Genomic DNA, 20,753 nt, shown 5'->3' on the forward strand with positions numbered 1-20,753 from the left:
ATCCCGGACGAGCCCCCAAAACTGTTGGTTCTGTTGACCCTTTAGACCCCTGGTCTAAATTCTCTGTCACTCGTTCTGTCTCCTCAGGCCTGGAGAAGCATTGGTTACAAGTAATCACACATGACACCGTCTTGTCAGTAACCAAAAAACTTCTAATTTATTCCACAACGAAAGCTCTCTTTTATAGTACAATATAACGTGCAAGTGAGAATACAAGCATTTACGTCAATCCTGAATAATGATGAGAAACAAAATTTAAGGAATGTCTATAATATTACATAAAAACTTATCTGCTACATACAATAGAATCTGGCTAGATACTTTTCAAGGCTATGAACATGATTTTAATTAGTTATAAGTAACAAACAATTATTTTCTCATGGAACAGAAATATTTGACATTTAATTGTATCATAACAGAAACAGGTGCTTGTTAATACAAAGAAATAGTTGAATACTATCACCGTCTCTACCAAGGCTAAGCTAAGATAAAAGATAGAAGAATGTTGTGAGTATAGTTCTGTAATAAATAACTGACATAGCATATTTTCATTAACTCATTCTGGTTATAATACAAAACAATTAATCAACATGTTAGTACAAAATGGAGTGGGGAAAACAAAATGACAGACCTAAAAGACATACATTTCCCTTCAGGAACACACAGATTGCACTTTATTGAGTAATATTTGTCACTTTGTCACTTTTATGTTTCGGTGCAATACACGTGTTACACTTTATTTGCAAGTTTGCACATGTATATGATATATATTGATTTTGATAATAATTTATTAACTTTATATATTTGCCACGTGGTCACTTTTGTTGTTTCCAGGTAGAATACAGGAGTTACACTTTATTTGCACTGTTGCACAGTCATTAATTGATTTGATTATTTTATTTATTTATATATATGTTTATTTAGTATGTAGCGCTGCACTATTTATTTATTTATTATCTATTATTATCAAATTCCTATTATTTCATGTTTGAATTATTATTATTATATTGATACTATATAAACTATTATTATTGTTGTAATATTAATGCTAATTATTATTTTTACTATTACTATGTAATTATTATTAATATTAATTTATGTAAGAATTCTTATTCTTATTAGTAATAATAATAATAATAATTTTTTATTATTATTATTGTAATAAGGATGATACAGAAATATTGCTATAATAATAATAATATGAATTATTATTCTATATTATTATTATGATAATAATGATTATCTCCTAGATTGTAAGCTCGAAAGAGCAGGGCCCTTGACCCCCTCATGTATTGTTTTGTTACTGTATTGTCTCATGTTCTGTCCCCCACTATAATGTACAGCGCTGAGCAAACCTTTTAGCGCTATATAAATACTGTATAATAATACATAAACTATTATTATTATGATTGTTGCTGTAATAATAATTATATTAATGTATGAATTATTATTATTGTTATTATTGGTTGTTGTCATATTAATATTATTCCATACTTTAATTATTATTAGTAGTAATATTAGCAGTATTGGTAGTATGAATAATAGTAATATAGTTTATATTATCATCGGCACAATTCTCCTCCCACTTTCGCCCAGTCGTTCTCTCCACCCAGCTGCTTCCTTGTTGCCATAGTCACGTATACTTGCTCGTTCCGTCCCAATCTCCGGCAAAGCGGCGGCCATTTTCTTGTAGTCCTCATAACAGCCCTCCACTTTTTTTAACGTTTTTCATTTTACAGTACTGAAATCGCTTTAGAAGGTATATTAATGCTGTAAAAACATAGTATGAAGTGGTATGTCTATGCATGCTGTGGTATGGCATGTCTTTAGCACAGGAGGGTTGGTGGCCATTTTGTTGTAGACCACAGAATGGTGTATTCAGCTAAAGACACTTCCTTTTACCTAGGTGTACCCAGTGAGGAGGAGGTAATAATTGTCTTCCTATTATAGGAGGAGGCAGTGGTGGGGGGAAGGGGGTAGACTTTTTCTAACCTTGTTTAAAGGACCAATGTGGTTAGGGTGTTGTCTATGCATGCTGTGGTATGAAGCCTGGGTGGGGGAGGGGAGTGGGAGGCACAGTGGGCTCTGAAGTGTCATATTGCAGGCACAGTGGTTTGCTAAATACAATTTTAGTTCGATGGATCAGGTTATGATATTATATTGTGGAAATAGAGAAGCGATCAATACTTATGATGGTATCTTAACAATAGAATCCCACTTCCTTGTGTGTGGTGTGTCGATTGAATGGGTTGTAGACTATAGATCAGTTGCTCCTATTGGTAAACATTGTGAAAAAGTATTTGACCATTTATTGAAATGTGTATGGCCACCATTGTGGAGGTTGTACAAGGATTGTACAATGAGATCGGAAAGCTGGCCATACATGGATCGAATTGTACCTTGTGGCCTTGTTGGCCGAACAGTGACGTTAACCAATCATCCATAGTTGGCTTCCAGCAGTATTCCACTTCAAGCAGATCAATGTATTCTGTACCATTTACATGCATTGAGCTACATCCTGTTATTATTCAGTAGTATGCTGACATCTAGCGGAGGTTTGGAGCCACTACAACTTGTTTACTATGTCATTTCAGTTTCTTCCTCTGGCCTTGTGAAGGCTTTTTTTCTCAGAGAATAGGCGCAGGAACCCCCACCCTTCTGAGTCACCCCTTGTCTCCACCCCCTACCCGCCTCTCAGCACCATCCCATGGTTCCACCCCCTACCTGCCTGTGAGCACCTTCCCTTGTCTCCACCCCCTACCCGCCTCTCAGCACCATCCCATGGTTCCACCCCCTACCTGCCTGTGAGCACCATCCCTTGGTTCCACTCCTTACCCACCTTTGAGAACCATCCATTGTCTCCTCCCCCTACCCACCTCTGAGCACCATCCCCTGGTTCCACCCCCTACCTGCCTCTGATCACTATCCCTTGTCTCCACCCCCTACCCACCTGTGAGCACTGTCCCTTGGTTCCCCCTACCGGCCTCTGAGCACCATCCTTTGGTTCCCCCTACACGCCTCTGAGCACCATCCCTTGTCTCCACCCCGTACCCACCTCTGAGCACCATCCCTTGGTTCCACCCCATACCCACCTCTGAGCACCGTCCCTTGGTTCCACACCCTACCCACCTCTGAGCACCGTCCCTTGGTTCCACCCCCTACCTGCCTCTGAGCACCATCCCTTGTGTCCACCCCGTACCCACCTCTGAGCACCAACCCTTGGTTCCACAACCTACCCACCTCTGAGCACCGTCCCTTGGTTCCACCCCCTACCTGCCTCTGAGCACCATCCCTTGTCTCCACCCCCTACCCACCTCTGAGCACCATCCCTTGGTTCCACCCCATACCCGTCTCTGAGCACCGTCCCTTGGTTCCTCCCCCTACCCACCTCCTGGTACTATCTCTTCTAGAGAATACAGAACCAAGTATCGTTTGTATGGAATCTGTTACTGATAGAAAGAAAAGCAGTAAAATAGATCTCCTGCAACCAGAAACAATAGATTCTCCCAGCAACATATTCCCACCTCCAGCAACAATAGACCCTCCAGCATCAAAATACCCCCGAACACCTATAGGTCCCCCTCTGGCAACAATAGACCCTCCAGCCTCAAACTACCCCTGAGCACCAATAGGTCCCCCGCCGGCAACAATAGACCCTCCAGCATCAAAATACCCCTGAGCACCAATAGGTCCCCCCAGCAACAATAGACCCTCCATCATTAACCCCCCCAGCACCAATAGGTCCCCCTCCAGCAACAATAGGCCCTTCAGCATCAACCCCCCCAAGTACCAATAGTCTTCAAAAAAATACCCCCCCAAAAAGCAATAGGACCCCCTGCAGCAACAATAGAACTATCTGCAACAAAATACCCCCTGAGCAACAATAGACTCCCCCAGCAACCACAGATCCCCCTCAAGCAACAATAGACTCCCAGAAACTATAGATGTCCCAGCAGCCAGCGTCAGTAGACCCTCCAGCAACCAGCAACAATAGACACCCTTTAAGTATCCCACCAACAGTAGGCCCCCCCCCCAGCAACAGTAGACCTCCTTGGCAACAGTAGAGCCTCCATAACATTCCAGCACCCCTTTCCATTACATACATTTAGCGTTGGAGGTGCCTGAACTGCGTTCCCCCACGTTCTCGCTGAAAAAATTACCAGCTCCTTCCCTGCTGTTTAGTACTAGTTAGCTCAGTCCTAGCTAGCCCCTCCCTATTTCTTCCATGTTCCCTTGGTCAGTGTGACCCATACACAAAGAACCTGAAGCACTGCTTAAAAGCACTACAAACTTTCCCCTGAAGTACAGATTGGATGCCGATGTTCAAACAAGCTCATCCAGGCTAGCTGAAACAGGTCGGAGGACAGAAGGTGGAAACACCACACTCCAGAAACCAACAACTACAGTGGATATAAAAATACTACACACCTCTATTAAAATGTCAGGTTTCTATGATGTAAAAAAATGAGATAAAGATAAATCATTTCAGAACTTTTTCCTCCTTTAATGTGACCTAAAAACTGTACAACTCAATTGAAAAACAATTCTAAAATCTTTTAGGGGGGGAAAGTAAACATAAAAAAACTAAAATAATATGGTTGCATAAGTGTGCACACCCTCTTACAACTGGGGATGTAGCTGTGTTCAGAATGAAGCAATCACATTCATAATCATGTTAAATAGGAGTCAGTACACACCTGCCATCATTTTAAGTGCCTCTGATTAGCCCCAAATAAAGTTCAACTGTTCTAGTAGGTCTTTCCTGACATTTTCTTAGTCGCATTCTACAGCAAAAGCCATGGTCCACAGAGAGCTTCCAAAGCATCAGAGGGATCTCATTGTTAAAAGGTATCAGTCAGGAGAAGGGAACAAAAGAATTGCTGAGGCATTAGATATACCATGGAACACAGTGAAGACAGTCATCATCAAGTGGAGAAAATATGGCGCAACATTGACATCACCAAGAACTGGACCTCCCTCCAAAATGGATGAAAAGACGAGAAGAAAACTGGTCTGGGAAGCTGCCAAGAGGACTACAGCAACATTAAAGGAGCTGCAGGAATATCTGTGAAGTCCTGGCTGTGTGGTATGTGTGACAACAATCTCCCGTATTCTTCATATGTCTGAGCTATGTAGTAAAGTGGCAAGATGGAAGCCTTTTCTAACGAAGAAAAACATCCAAGACCGACTAAATTTTTCAAAAACACATCTGAAGTCTCCCAAAAGCATGTGGGAAGATGTGTTTTGGTCTGATGAAACCAAGGCTGAACATTTTGGCCATAATTCCAAGAGATATGTTTGGCGCAAAAACAACCCTGCACATCATCAAAAGAACACCATACCCACAGTGAAGCCTGGTGGTGGAAGCATCATGCTTTGGGGCTGTTTTTCTTCAGCTGGAACTGGGGTCTTAGTCAAGGTAGAGGGGATTATGAACAGTTCCAAATACCAGTCAATATCGGCGCAAAACCTTCAGGCTTCTGCTAGAAAGCTGAACATGAAAAGGAGCTTCATCTTTCAGCATGACAACGACCCAAAGCATACATCCAAATCAACAAAGGAAGAACCAGAAGAAGAGGAAAGTTTTGGAATGGCCCAGCCAGAGCCCAGACCTGAATCTGGTGGAAAACATGTGGGGTGATCTGAAGAGGGCTGTGCACAGTTGATATCCTCCCAATCTGACAGATTTGGACTGTTTTTGCAAGGAAGACCGGGCAAATATTGCCAAATCAAGATGAGCCATGCTGATAGACTCATACCTGAAAAGACTGAGTGCTGGAATCACATCAAAAGGTGCTTCAACAAAGTATTAGTGTATGGGTGTGCACACTTATGCAACCAGATTATTTTAGTTTTTTATGTTTACTTCCCTCACCCTAAAAGATTTCAGTTTGTTGTTCAGCTGAGTTGTATACTTTATAGGTCACATGAAAGGTGGAAAAAGTTCTGAAATTATTTATCTTTGTCTCATTTTTTTACATCACAGAAACCTGAAATTTTAACAGAGGTGTGTAGACTTTTTATATTCACTGTATACAGAGAGGTAAAGATATGGCTTCAGCCTGAGCTCCTCCTGACCATGCTCCTCTGACATGTTTAACCCCGCCTATGGGGCTTAGTCATAGAGTGTTAGTAACTCTCAGAGACAGGGTTTAGAAAAGTCATTGTCTTCTTACATTTCAAAAGACTGCAGAAACATACTCTGAACTGTCTTATTGAAGATTTAAGCTGCCTGTGGATAGTGCCAAGTCAGCAGGTGACCATAATGTCCCTACAGACAGGATCTATGGAGGTAGTGCATAATGCGGAATTTTAAACAGAACACTATGAAAAGTAATAACATCTTTCTATAGATACAAGCAGAACGTGGGACCATGTGATTTATGAACTATTTGGATTGTAACATGTGTGTGGTCACCTTTACTCTATTGTAGTTCTCATTTGAATAGTTTCTATGGCTTGATTGTTGCAGGTCAACCACCAACTCAGACACCATGATGGAGAATCAGCAGTCCCTCCCATCACCGGGTAAGAGCAGACCTAAAAGTGAGCTCAACATGATAAAAATGTGGCGGTGACACTGCTGGCATCCTTTTGTAAGCTGCTAACTCCTGAGCTGTCATCTCCATCCACTAGATTTTCTAGTGACTTACCTGGATCAAGTGTGCATATCAGGGGGTTCCAGATTTTGTGTCCTGGTCCCAGGGCACTAACTTTTAAAGAGTGAAAGATGGAGGGAACTGGTGGCTTCCTGAAAGAACTTTCAGAACCACCAGCTCCATAACTGAAGGTCCATATGTCCGTGAAGGAGGATGGCTGGATGCAGTACCATGGTGATGTTGAACCAGTATGTAGTCCAGCCACCCTTCCTCCAGTCCTATAACTAAAGGTCCATAACTCTGTGAAGGAGGATAGCTGGACGTAGTAGCACAGTGATGTTGCACCAGTATGTAGTCCAGCCACCCTTCCTCCAGCTTTATAACTGAAGGTCAATACAGCACTGTGGCTGGAAGCAGTAGTACAGTGATGTTGCACCAGTATGTAGTCCAGCCACACTTCCTCTAGCCCCATAACTGAAGGTCCATACGTTTGTGAAGGAGGATAGCTGGATGCAGTAGCACGGTGATGATGTATCAGTATGTAGTCCAGCCACCCTTCCTCCAGCTTTATAATTGAAGGTCAATACATCACTGTGGCTGGAAGCAGTAGCATGGTGATGTTGCACCAGTATGTAGTACAGCCAAACTTCCTCTAGCCCCATAACTGAAGGTCCATACCTCAATGAAGGAAGATGGATGGAAGCAGTAGCACAGTGATGTTGCACCAGTATGTAGTCCAGCCACCCTTCCTTTCAGTTCTATAACTGAAGGTCCATATCTTTGTGAAGGAGGATAGCTGGATGCAGTAGCACAGTGATGATGTATCAGTATGTAGTCTAGCCACCCTTCCTCCAGTCCTATAACTGAAGGTCCATATGTTTGTGAAGGAGGATAGCTAGATGCAGTAGCACTGTGATGATGTATCAGTATGTAGTCCAGCCACCCTTCCTCCAGTCCTATAACTGAAGGTCCATATCTTTGTAAAGGAGGATAGTTGGACGCAGTAGCAGAGTGATGTTGCACCAGTATGTAGTCCAGCCACTCTTCCTCCAGCTTTATAACTGAAGGTTCATACATCACCGTGGCTGGACGCAGTAGTACAGTGATGTTGCACCAGTATGTAGTCCAGCCACACTTCCGCTAGCCCCATAACTGAAGGTCCATACCTTCATGAAGGAGGATGGCTGGACGCAGTAGCACGGTGATGTTGCACCTGTATGTAGTCCAGCCACCCTCCCTCTAGCCCTACAACTGAAGGTCAGTACCTCCGTGAAGGAGGATGGCTGGACGCAGTAGCGTGGTGATCTTGTACCAGTATGTAGTCCAGCCACTCCTCCTCCAGTCCTATAACTGAAGGTCAATACCTCTGTATAAACCTGAGCTTTGAGGGAATAATTTTCAGGAGCCTGTGCATGGCACCTGTGATGGCCTGATTGCAGTTGCCATGCTTTGCTGGCCCAAATGCAAACATTTCAAAAGAGCACATGTTTTTGCATTCACAGTATGGGTGCATTTATTACTATATTTTGTAAGGTGGAATATGCTTTTAGACTGTATATGTAATCACCTGTAACTGAACCTTCAGGAAGAAAGAGCAGGGGTAATCAAGAAAAAGTATATATTTTCTGCTTCTTCTGTATGCAGCTTTAAATGGCTTACGGCACACATTGGTTTAAGAGAGTCCAGGCAGCATTGCAACACACTTTTTGAGGCCAAATGGCTCTTTGAAATATGACTGCAACCTTCAGAAATAGAGTTCTCACAGTGGAACGACCATAAAGCATCAAGGGAATGTTCCATCAAGACCATTATAACCCCCTGATGTTATCGGTGTGTGTTTCCCGCAGATGGATCCTGTAATACCCCAGAAAGATGTCCCCGTCTTCCGTATTGCCGAGATTCCACACAGGAACCTTATGAGATCCTTCAGGAGGATCAGGTAGGTAGGCTAAGGGTCTGTCTTTGCAGACCCAAGTTCTCCTGGTCTTTAATGTCAGATAACACGTTGTGTGATTGCAATCTTTTATATCTAGGGTGAACATTTGATGAAGAAAAATGTGGTTAAAGAAGATGAAGTGAAGAAGGAAGCAGATGATCCATATGTGATGGGTGATGAGACGTGGAAGGAGGAGGAAGTTCCTCCAGAGATCAGCACAGGTGAGGAATAAACTCTAAATCCAGAGAAGAGTCTCAGATCCTCCATGTTCAGTCACTACAACCATCTCTTCTTCTCCTCTGTCAGTAGACAGTAATGGGGGGACAGTATGTGCCCAGTGGGGTTGTCAGGATCCATCAGCCTCTATTATACTCTCCTCCTCACATCATGTTATTGAGACATGACCAGTCTCCCCCCACACACACTCTCTGGGGGTCTCTCATACATAGCACAGGGGGCTTCACTCTCATCTTTATTCACAGATCCCGGAGACACTCAGAGAGATGTCAAAGCTGAGGAAGTAATAGAGGTGAAGATTAAGGAGGAGGAAATTCTTACAGACGACAGCACAGGTGAGTCATTTCTGAAAAAAGATTCTCAATTTCTCCCATTTAGTCTCCTACCTCCGGAAACATGCCTGAACTTTGTGTGCTGCCTTAATCCATAGTTCTGGTATGGAGTTACTTGTTGGTAAGTGTGCAGGGAAAATTCACTCCACCATATTACCAGTACACTTCACTCTCCTCTTTATTCACAGACCCTGGAGACACCAGAGAGACTCGAGGAGACGTCAAAGCTGAGGAGGAGGAAGAAGGACATGTTTTACTTAAAGAAGAGGCGATCCCTTCAGAGATCAGCCCAGGTGAGGAATAAACACTAAATCCAGAGAAGAGTCCCAGATCCTCCTTGTTCAGTCACTACAACCATCTCTTCTTCTCCCCCCTCCTCTGTCAGTAGACAGTAATGGGGGGACAGTATGTGCCCAATGTAAGGAGGAGGAGATCCCTATGTGAAAGGCGAAGGTCCATGTAAGGAGGAGGAGATCCCTCCAGAGATCAGCACAGGTGAGAAATAAACACTAAATCCAGAGAAGAGTCCCAGATCCTCCTTGTTCAGTCACAACAACCATTTCTTCTTCTCCCCCCTCCTCTGTCAGTAGACAGTAATGGGGGGACAGTATGTGCCCAGTGGGGGAGTCAGGAGCCATCAGCCTCTGTTAGACTCCGTCTCTCCTCCTCACATCATGTCATTGAGACGTGAACAGTTAAAGGAATAGACATCTCATCGGTGAAGGAATCAGGAGCCATAAAGTTGAACTCCAGGCAGATGTAACCACTAATGGACTTCCCACCTGCAATGCCCTTTTGGATAGGCGGCCCGTACAGACACAGCGACGTACCGACGTACGCACGCATGTGCCCCCGCCCGCAGACTCTCGCTGTGATTGTATTCATGGCCGGGACTTGCTGATCAGCTGTGTCCAACCACAGCCCAGGGCGCTGTGTTAGCAATCAAAGGGCTCTGTTCAGAGGAAGCGATCTCTGTTTCTTCTTCCTGCAAAGCAGGGACAAGAAACAGAGATATTTAGTAAAAAGCAGCAAACTTTAAAAAAAAAATTAACACTTGTTAGGCACACATTTAACCCTTTGATTACCCTTTCCCAGCCAGTGTCATTAGTACAGTGACAGTATACAGTATAGTAGAGAGTGTAATGTCTCTGGTGATGTCAGTGGCAGTTAGTTCCCACCCAGTGGCAGTTAGTGTCAGATTGACCTCCGCACTTTCACAGTCCCACCATAAGTTGTTGATCTCCGCCATTAGTAGTATAAATAAATAAAAAATTCCAGTATATGTCCCATAGTTTGTAGACACTGTAACTGTCACACAAACCGATCAATATACACTTTGGGATTGGGATTTTTTTTTTTACCAAAAACATGTAACAGAATACATTTTGGCCTAAATTTATAGACATTTGATTTTTTTAGTTTTTTATTGGATATGTTTCATACCAAAAGTAAAATTATTGTTTTTTTTTAAAATTTTCTGTCTTTTTCATTTACATAATAAAAGCACAGTGGCTAAATGGTTAGCACTTCCGCCTGGCAGTACTAGGGTCGTTGATTCGAATCCCAGCCATGGCACCTCCTGCCTGGAGTTTGCCTGTTCTCCCTGTGCCTGCGTAGGTTTCCTCTGGGTACTCCGGTTTCCTCCCACACTCCAAAGACATGCAGGTAGGGTAATTGGATCCTGTCTAAATTGGCCCTAGTATATGTATGTATGAATGTGAGTAAGGGACCTTTAGATTGTACACCCCTTGAGCGTTAGGGACTGATGTGAATGTACAATATATATGTAAAGCGCTGCGTAAATTGACGGCGTTATATAAGTACCTGAAATAAATAATAATAAATAAAGAAATAAAAAACCCAGTGATGATCAAATTCCAACAAAAGAAAGCTCTAATTGTGTGAAAAAAAAGAAGATATAAATTTAGTTTGGGTACAGCGTTGCATGATCGTGCAATTACCAGTTAAAGCAGTGCTAAATAGCAAAAAAAATGGTCTGGTTATGAAGGGGGTAAAGCCTTCTGGAAGTGGATAAAAGACACAAATGAATGCAGCTCTGCAGACATTAAAACACCATTAACTGAATATTGTAACTGCAAGCAGTGTAAGTATCTGGATTTGACTTAGGCTCCATGCTGTGTAAAGCCACGTTAAAAATGTGAGGTTTTCATCTATTTTTAGCGGTTTTGCATTAGCGTTTAGCCGAGTTTACCACCGGTTTTTCGCATTTGTGTTTCTTAGCAATGTTTACAAAAACAACCCAGCATTTTTTTAGTCAGAAAAAGGTCCAAAAACACCGTTTGCGGCATTTTACCTTGCGTATTTTATATATTACAATATATATGAAAAATATTTTTAAAAATACATTTTCAAATATACTGTATGTCTTTAAAATTATATTTAATCTACATATTTGGAATGTAGTTACAAATATATGTAAACGTATATGTTAAAATGACTTTTATATGTTAAAAAAAAATCTGAAGAATATATTTTATGTTATATATTAAAAACGCATTTCAACATACAATATATATTTTATATATATATATATATACAAATATTTTGAAATATATTGAATACGGCTAAAATTGTAGTATTTCAAATATATGTCAGAATATTTTTAAGATATATTTAAAATATATTTTTCTTCCATGTGGGTAGAGAAGGGACTGTACATGTAAAAACAAACGGCTGTGCTGTTTAGCAGGATAGAGCTGTTAAAATCTTAGGGATGGATGGGCAGAAATAAGTCTTTTGGCAAGTAAAACATCTCCCATATATTCATGTAGTCTAGCTATTCGACCTCCAGCTTGCTCCCAACATTTCAGTCCTGAGATGACCCTCCCATCTCCTTGTATCTCTATCTCCTCCAGGTGGTCAGTACGGAAAACGCAGTACAGAGAAATGTCCAGTTATTGTTCCCACTGATGATGACATCACATCCCATTCTTCACAAGGAGGCCCCTTGACTCCAAATCTCCATCCAGCACCTCCCAGTGGAGATCTGTCATTCGATGCGTCTACCCATGGGGAGAGTTTTCCCGACCATAGCCGTGGTGTGATCCATCCCATACCTCATGGAGGGGAGACGTTTCTGTGTCCTGAGTGTGGAATATGTCTTCCCTCGGAGTCAGGTCTTCTCAGACACAGACGGATAAAACATAAGGAGGAGAAGCCATATTCGTGCTCCGAATGCGAGACGCTCCACAGCGCTGAGCGGACGTTTTCTTGCTCCGAATGTGGGAGGTCCGTCGCCACAAAGTTCACTCTGGACGCGCATCGTAGGATCCACACAGGCGAGAAGCCCTTCTCGTGTTCCGAATGCGGGAGATGTTTCATGCAGAACTCGACTCTTGTGAAACATCTTAGAATCCACACGGGATTGAAGCCGTATGCCTGTTCTAGCTGCGGCAGATGCTTCTCACAGAAGACACACCTTGTTCTCCATCAGAGGACTCACACCGGAGAAAAACCGTATTCATGTCCGGAGTGTGGCAAGTGCTTTTCGCAAAAGCCGTCACTCGTTCTTCACCAAAGGACTCATACAGGGGAGAAACCGTATTCGTGTCCGGAGTGCGGAAGGGGCTTTTCGCAGAAGAGGTCGCTTGTCCAACACCAGAGAACTCATACGGGGGAGAAACCGTATTCGTGTCCGGAGTGCGGCAAGTGCTTTTCGCACAAGATCTCGCTGGTTCTCCACCAGAGGAGACATGTCGAGAAGCCGTTCTCATGTCACAAGTGTGGGAAAGGTTTTACTAATAATGTTGATCTGGCTAATCACGATAGAATTCATAGCGGGGATTGGTCATATTCATGCTGTGAATGTGGGAGAGGTTTCACCCACAAATCGGGTCTGGTTAGACACAAGAGGATGCACATGGGCAATCCGTGCCAGGACAAGGTTATCTAGCACTCAGGGCAAAGATACCAACCTGCGCATGCGCATTGGCTCTGTGGGCAATCAGCCATAATCCATTTCTAATTGAGTTTTCAGAATAATCCTTTAGTATCTCACATCTCCATTCCTTGAATGACAAGTGGTTAAAGAACTCGATGGACGCGGTTCTCAAGATATGACAAAAGTTGGATTGCAGCTTCTATATATAAGTGGAGTAGCAATGTCTTACATATGGAAAGACTGGAACAAGCTTGAACATCCAAAGGAATTTTTTTTAAAAGCATGATAAGGCTTAAAGCTGATATTAAAAAAAAAAAAAAAAAACACCATCCAGTTGTGTATTTATTTAAAAATAATTTTTTTTTTTTATAGATAAAACGTGTATAAGTACCTGACTCTGTTTTCATATCAGCCCCCTGTCACCCTTGCACAGCAGCACTCTGGTGAAGAGAGGGAGGGGCATTGTTACATCAACCCATGCTGACAGGAGGAGAGAGCGGAAGGAGCACAGCACCATCATTGCCCTGACACATCATTTAGCCACTGGGAGTGCATACCTGCTGCATCCGGGTAAGGGGCATGCGACTCATTCCATGTGACACCGTTGATGTTCGGTGATCGGCCCAATGTTTTTCGCAAGGGGCCAGGAGAACCCTCAGCCCTAAGAAGCTATTACTTAACTTGGACCTTATAGAGGACCAAGATGACATCTCCTGCTCTCAGAGACCCAGATCAGGAATAGGTGGATTGACCGACCTCCATAATAACTTGTCCACCAAAGGATCAAAGGTTTATTTATTTATTTCAGGTACTTATATAGCACCGTCAATTTACGCAGCACTTTACATATATATTGTACATTCACATCAGTCCCTAACCCTCAAGGGGTGTACAATCTATGGTCCCTAACTCACATTCATACATACACATACTAGGGCCAATTTAGACAGGAGCCAATACACCTACCAGCATGTCTTTGGAGTGTGAGAGGAAACCAGAGTACCCGAAGGAAACCGACACAGGCACAGGGAGAACATGCAAACTCCAGGCAGGTGGCGCTGTGGTTGGGATTTGAACCAATGACCCTAGTACTGCCAGGCGGAAGTGCTAACCATTGTGCAGCTCTTTAGCAAGGCTGGGGAAGCCTGACCAGTACTGCAAATAAAAACAAAAGAAAGCGCATTACCAAGATGTATACTCACAAACATAGCAATATAAAAAGCATGTGATGTCCAAGAGTGGACAAAAGTAGCGTGCAAATCCCACTAGAAGGGAGACTTTTTGTATAAGGCTGACGCGTTTCGAAGGGAGATCCCTTCTTTCTCAGAGCTCTAGCTTTTGTTTTTTATTTGCAGTCCTTATACAGGACCTCCTTGCTCTTGGTGGCTGAATGGAGTGGTGGGTAAAGAATAAGAGGCGAGTACAGCCGGTGATGTAAGCTCCTGGCACCTACACCTATGGGAAATGCCAGTTCGGTTGGAATTGGCCTTTTATTTTTAACATGTTGCTTGTGTTCATCCCAGGCTCAGCAGTTAACCCTTTTGTCAAACAACCGAGGGATTCTCGTTTACGTTCCCTCCATAGACTCTGTCTGAATGGAGTTTGCATGTCCTTCCTGTATTGTTTTGGGTTTTGCTTGGTTGCTCCAAGTTCCTTAAAAACATAAAGATGTAAGCTACTTGGGGGTGGGGACTGATAAGATTAATGGAAAGCAAACTGCCAGGTTTACTGGAGTTCTATGAATAAAATACTATATCATGGTAAAATATAATTAGGACTGGACTGAAGATAACTGGAAACAACGCAAAAATAAAAATGGGGGGAAAAAGGACAGGGGTGCCCATGGGTGTATGGGAGGTGTCCTTTGAATTGGGTTTTAAAGATACTCTGTTATTACCCCACCAAAAACAGCTAGAAAATGGAGGCGCCTCTAGGTACCTACCAAAACTTCCATCCAGTACCTTGTCTTTATGGCTGAATATCAGACTGTTCTGACTAGTCTGGGTGGAGTCAGTGCTTGCCTTTAGCTCCCACCCCCACGTCTCTATTGGTCTATCACTATCATGAGCTGCTTAACTAGCCAATAGGAATGAACAGTAGGCAGCAAGGCAGGCAACCTCAGCACTATGAGGAAATGTTGAAGCTTTGCCTATCAGGACATTCCTGGATCCTGGCCATAACAGGAGACATTTGGAGGATGCTGCAGATATAGGTTTCTAGGTGCCTGCAGGAGAAAGAAATTACAAAGTTTTTAAAGCAGATAAAAATCAGGATCTCAATGATAATGGTTACAGCAACCCCCAGAAATGGGTATCAGACATACAGTTGTGCTCAAAAGTTTACATACCCTGGCAGAAATTGTGAAATTTTGGCATTGATATTGAAAATATGACTGATCATGCCAAAAAATGCTCTTTTATTGAAGGATGATGATCATATGAAGCCATTTATTATCAAATAGTTGTTTGGGTCCTTTTTAAATCATAACGATAACAGAAATCACCCAAATGGCCCAGATCAGAAGTCTCCGCCCCCTGGAATGTTTGGCCTTGGTACAGACACACAAGGTGACACACGGGTTAAAATGCCAATTAGAGGTTAATGTCCCACATCTGTGGATTTTTAAATTGCAATTAGTGTCAGTGTATAAATAGTCAATGAGTTTGTTAGCTATTACATGGAAGCACTGACTAGGCTAGATACTGAGCCATGGGGATCAGAAAAGAACTGTCAAAAGTTCTGCGTAACAAGGTAATGGAACATTATAAAGATGGTAAAGGACATAAAAATATGTCCAAAGCCTTGAATATGCCAATCAGTACTGTTAAATCACCTATTAAAAAGTGGAAAGTTCAGGGATCTCTTGACACCAAGCCAAGGTCAGCTAGACCAAGAAAGATTTCAGCCACAACTGCCGGAAGAATTGTCCGGGATACAAAGGGAAACCCATAGGTAACCACAAGAAAAATACAGGCTGCTCTGGAAACAGACAGTGTGGTTGTTTGGAAGGTAAACAATATGATGATGCTTGTCAAAAATGAGCTGCATGGTGGAGGTGCCAGAAAGAAGATTTTACTGCATCAATGACACAAGAAGGCCCGGTTAGGCATGTCAAGGTTTTGTCAGGCAAATTGTAACCGGGCTTTTTTGTGGCATTGATGCAGTAAAAGATTCTTTCTGGCACCTCCACTAAACAGATCATTTTTGTTCAAGTATCACCGTATTGTACTCCTTAAAAACAACCACACCATCTTTTTCCAGAGCAGCCTGTATATCTTTTGAGGTTACCTGTGGGTTTTTCTTTGAATCCCGGACAATTCTTCTGTCAGTTATGGATGCAATCTTTCTTGGTCTACCTGACCTTGGCTTGGTATCAAGAGATCCCCAAACTTTCCACTTCTTAATAGGTGGAAAGTGATTTAGTGCATAAACCTTAAAACATGTTAATACCTCTATATCAAAATAAAATGCGCACTCACATGTGAAGTGCGCCCAATAGCACCAAGTATAATCAGCCAATACAAGCAATATATGCCCGAGATCGGTGGACCTGTGCAGTGGATAATCCGCATTGGTTCACTCCTTGAGCATCGCTAACTCCATGGAGCGTTGTGACGTCATCCACGGATATAAATATAAATTCACTTGCCAACCGCCCATTCTACACAAACTCACATATATATATACTATACTGTATGTGTATATATATATATATATATATATATATATATATATACAGTTGTGTTCAAAATAATAGCAGTGTGTTGAAAAAGGTGAAAAAGCTCAAAATCCTTCTAATAGCTTTTATTTCCATACACACAAATGCATTGGGAACACTACACATTCTATTCCAAATCAAAACATGAAGAATGTGTAGTGGAGAAATGGAGAACCTGACCAAAAGGCCACATAACCCCCCCCCCCAAGACTTTCAGGGCAGGCCCGAGGACCTACATCCTACTAATCGGGAAGTGCTAAAGTGCAAGTGACAAACAAAAGGGAGAGGGGAAGTGGACAAGTGCTTGGTGCCATAGTATGGTGGGCCATTCGGCCAGGAATAAAAAATTCCTTTGGTCCTGGATGAAAGGCCCGGCCCTAGAGGCAGGTGCGGAAAAAAGCATGACTGGTGTAGTGACCAAGGTGCCTAAAACTCAAAGTGAGCTCCCTCACCGTGAGAATTTCGGCAACCCTGGATTGCCACTCCAGGGGCACAAACACCACGGGCTTGTTTCTTGGCCCTCGGCCAGACAATTGCAGCCCCATCCCTACAAGAAAGGCATCAGAACTTGGAAAGCTTAAGGAGAGCCTTGCCTACAACTGGGGACAAGTCTGGTGCACCAGGCCAGAATCAACCCGGGAGGGAAAAGGCTCCCCCACCACTCTCACCATTTCCACCGGGATTACTAACTGACTCCCCAATTGGCGAAGGGAGCCAGGGTTCTATCCCAGACAACTGATAGGAACAGATACTACACTTGATCTTAGCCAACAGGCCGAGACATTTCTGGGTAGGGGGCATGCTCGCGTGCCGTCCTACCCGTGTTGTCTTTGGCTCCTGTAGATGTCAATCACCAATCCAGGCCAGCGGTTCATGGCCAGGCCATGGTCAGCGGAGCAGATGACAGGAGAGAGATCTGTGAGTGGAAACAACACAGATCTTGCTCTTGTCAGTGGAAAGGTGCTGGTTTTTATCTCTGCAAAGCAGGGAGATGAAACCCAGCATGTCTCCTAGTAAAACACAACACAGTACACAATATAACACTCCCTAACACACAGTTAACCCTTCGATCTCCCCAGATGTTTACCCCTTCCTGCCCAGTGCCATTAGTACAGTGTAGGTGCTTTTTATTAGCACTGATCACTGTATTAGTGTCACTGGGGATATCAGTGGCAGTTAGTCAGTTCCCCCCCAGTGTCAGAATACCCGCTGTACTGTCACAGTCCCGCTATAAGTTGCTGATAGTCGCCATTACTAGTATAAAAAAAAATTCCAGTATATATACCGCCACTTGTAGATGCTATAACTTTCACGCAAACCAATTATTTTATACACTTATTGTGATTTTTTTTTTACCAAAGACATGGAGCAGAATACATTTTGACTTACATTTATGAAGAAAATGTATTTTGAAAAAAAATTTTATTGGACATATTTTATAGCAAAAAGTAAAAAATATTGTTTCTTTATTCATTTTCGGCCTTTTTTTTAATTTATAGAGCAAGAAAAAAAAGTGATGGTCAAATACCACCAAAGAAAGCTCTATTTGTGTGAGGAAAAAAAGATCTAAATTTAATTTGGATATAGTGCTGCACGACCGCACAATTGTCAGGTAAAGTAGCACATGGCCGCCGTATAGCAAAAAAATTACCTGGTCAGAAAAGTGGGTTAAGTCTTCTGGTGGGCAAGAGGTTAAACCCCCCCCCCATAAAACAAAACAAAAAAAAAAAATATATATATATAAACATATATTCCAGTATCTATACCGCCATTTGTAGACGCTATAACTTTTACGCAAACCAATTATTTTATACACTTATTGTGATTTTTTTTTTACCAAAGACATGGAGCAGAATACATGTTGGCCTACATTTATGAATTTTTTTTTTTTTTTTTTCATTGGACATGTTTTATAGCAAAAAGTAAACAATATTGTTTCTATTTTAATTTTCGGTCTTTTTTCATTTATAGAGCAAGAAAAAAAAGTGATGATCAAATACCACCAAAAGAAAGCTCTATATGGCCTACATTTATGAAGAATTTTTTTTTTCATGTTTTATAGCAAAAAGTAAAAAATATTGTTTGTATTTTCATTTTCGGTCTTTTTTTCATTTATAGAGCAAGAAAAAAAAGTGATGGTCAAATACCATCAAAAGAAATCTCTATTTGTGTGAAGAAAAAAAGATCTAAATTTAATTTGGATATAGTGCTGCACGACCGCACAATTATCAGGTAAAGTAGCGTAGGGCCATATAGAAAAAAAATGGCCTGGTCAGAAAAGTGGGGTAAGTCTTCTGGAGGGCAAGAGGTTAAAAAAAAACCCCATAAAAAAACAAAACAAAAAAAATATATATATAAACATATATTCCAGTATCTATACCTCCATTTGTAGACGCTATAACTTGCACGCAAACCAATTATTTTATACACTTATTGTGAAATTTTTTTTTTACCAAAGACATGAAGCAGAATACATTTTGGGCTACATTTATGAAGACATTTTTTTTTTCATTGGACATGTTTTATAGCAAAAAGTAAAAAATATTTTTTGTATTTTCATTTTCGGTCTTTTTTAATTTATAGAGCGAGAAAAAAAAGGTGTTGCATGACCGTGCAATTGTCAGGTAAAGTAGCGCAGCTCCGTATAGCAAAAAAAATGCCCTAGTCAGGAAGGTGGGGTAAGTCTTCCAGAGGGCAAGAGGTTAACAAAAAACAAAAAAAACAAAACAGAAAAAAAAGTATATATATATATATATATATATATATATATATATAAACATATATTCCAGTGTATATATACTGCCATTTGTAGACGCTATAACTTGCACGCAAACCAATTATTTTATACACTTATTGTGAAATTTTTTTTTTACCAAAGACATGAAGCAGAATACATTTTGGGCTACATTTATGAAGACATTTTTTTTTTCATTGGACATGTTTTATAGCAAAAAGTAAAAAATATTTTTTGTATTTTCATTTTCGGTCTTTTTTAATTTATAGAGCGAGAAAAAAAAGGTGTTGCATGACCGTGCAATTGTCAGGTAAAGTAGCGCAGCTCCGTATAGCAAAAAAAATGCTCTAGTCAGGAAGGTGGGGTAAGTCTTCCAGAGGGCAAGAGGTTAACAAAAAACAAAAAAAACAAAACAGAAAAAAAAGTATATATATATATATATATATATATATATATATAAACATATATTCCAGTGTATATATACTGCCATTTGTAGACGCTATAACTTTCACGTAAACCAATTAATTTACATGTATTGGGATTTTTTTTAGCAAAGACACAAGCAGAATACATTTTGGCCTAAATTTATGACGAAATTGGGTTTTTTACAATTTTTACTGGACATGCTTAATACCAAAATATTGTTTTTTTCTCAAAATTGTCGGTCTTTTTTTTTTTCTTATAGTGCAAAAAATTAAAAAGGCACAGGCAATCAAATACCATCGAAAGAAAGCTCTATTCGTGGGGAAAAAAAAGGATGTAAATTTAATTTGATTGCAGTGTTGCACGATCGCGCAACTGTCAAAGTAACGCAGCGTTGTATCACAAAAAAATGGCCTGGTCAGGAAGAGGGGGGGGGGAATCCTCTGGAGGGCAAGGGGTTAAAAATATAAATTCTATATATAATAATACAAATAAACATAATAAATATAATAATAATATTATTTATTTTGATTATTTTAGACTGCCTGTCTTCTGTCTATTATATATTATCTTCCCCCACACCGGAAACGCTCCTTTCACTGTGGCTTTGCTGCATGCGTTCCATAGCTGGCAAGAATCTTCCTGGTTACCATAGTTACTTCCGCCCTGTGGCTTCCACGCTTCCGCTCTGTGCGTTCCACAGCTCCCCAGCTGCTTCCTGGTTGCCGTAGTGACGCCCTTGCGCAGGCTCTGTGAAGCAATCTGCAGCCATTTTCTTATAGCTCTGTTGTAACCTTTTTCTTATTTTTCCACAGGAGATGACCTAAAACATTTGATTTGATATTTTTTTTCCTCAGCGCTAAGCTGAAGCTA

General features: G+C 41.4%; 1 protein-coding gene and 1 pseudogene across 1 annotated transcript; one reads left to right on the top strand and one right to left on the bottom strand.

The window, feature by feature from the left end:
* The first annotated feature begins 1,857 nt into the window (after nucleotides 1-1,857).
* On the top strand, nucleotides 1,858-13,334 carry LOC149466261 (uncharacterized). The gene is made up of 7 exons (XM_089672964.1): nucleotides 1,858-1,926; nucleotides 6,473-6,528; nucleotides 8,447-8,538; nucleotides 8,633-8,756; nucleotides 9,018-9,107; nucleotides 9,293-9,397; nucleotides 11,981-13,334. The coding sequence occupies exons 2-7, from the start codon at nucleotides 6,495-6,497 to the stop codon at nucleotides 13,015-13,017; spliced, it is 1,482 nt and encodes a 493-aa protein (XP_089529090.1). The 5' UTR covers nucleotides 1,858-1,926; nucleotides 6,473-6,494; the 3' UTR covers nucleotides 13,018-13,334.
* Nucleotides 13,335-17,422: 4,088 nt separating this feature from the next.
* On the bottom strand, nucleotides 17,423-17,511 carry LOC149466262 (U2 spliceosomal RNA; annotated as a pseudogene).
* Between the last annotated feature and the right edge of the window lie 3,242 nt (nucleotides 17,512-20,753).

This window comes from Staurois parvus, unplaced genomic scaffold (assembly GCF_062004578.1).
Source record: "Staurois parvus isolate SC_StPar_1 unplaced genomic scaffold, SC_StPar_1.0 ptg000132l, whole genome shotgun sequence".
In the NCBI taxonomy this organism is placed as follows: Eukaryota; Metazoa; Chordata; class Amphibia; order Anura; family Ranidae; genus Staurois; species Staurois parvus.

Excerpts from the sequence above, each read along its gene's own strand:
- LOC149466261 (XM_089672964.1), top strand. The coding sequence starts at position 6,495 with ATGATGGAGAATCAGCAGTCCCTCCCATCACCGG. Across the intron at positions 8,757-9,017 it reads TCCTCCAGAGATCAGCACAG|ATCCCGGAGACACTCAGAGA; the intron begins GTGAGGAATAAA and ends CTTTATTCACAG. Across the intron at positions 9,108-9,292 it reads TCTTACAGACGACAGCACAG|ACCCTGGAGACACCAGAGAG; the intron begins GTGAGTCATTTC and ends CTTTATTCACAG.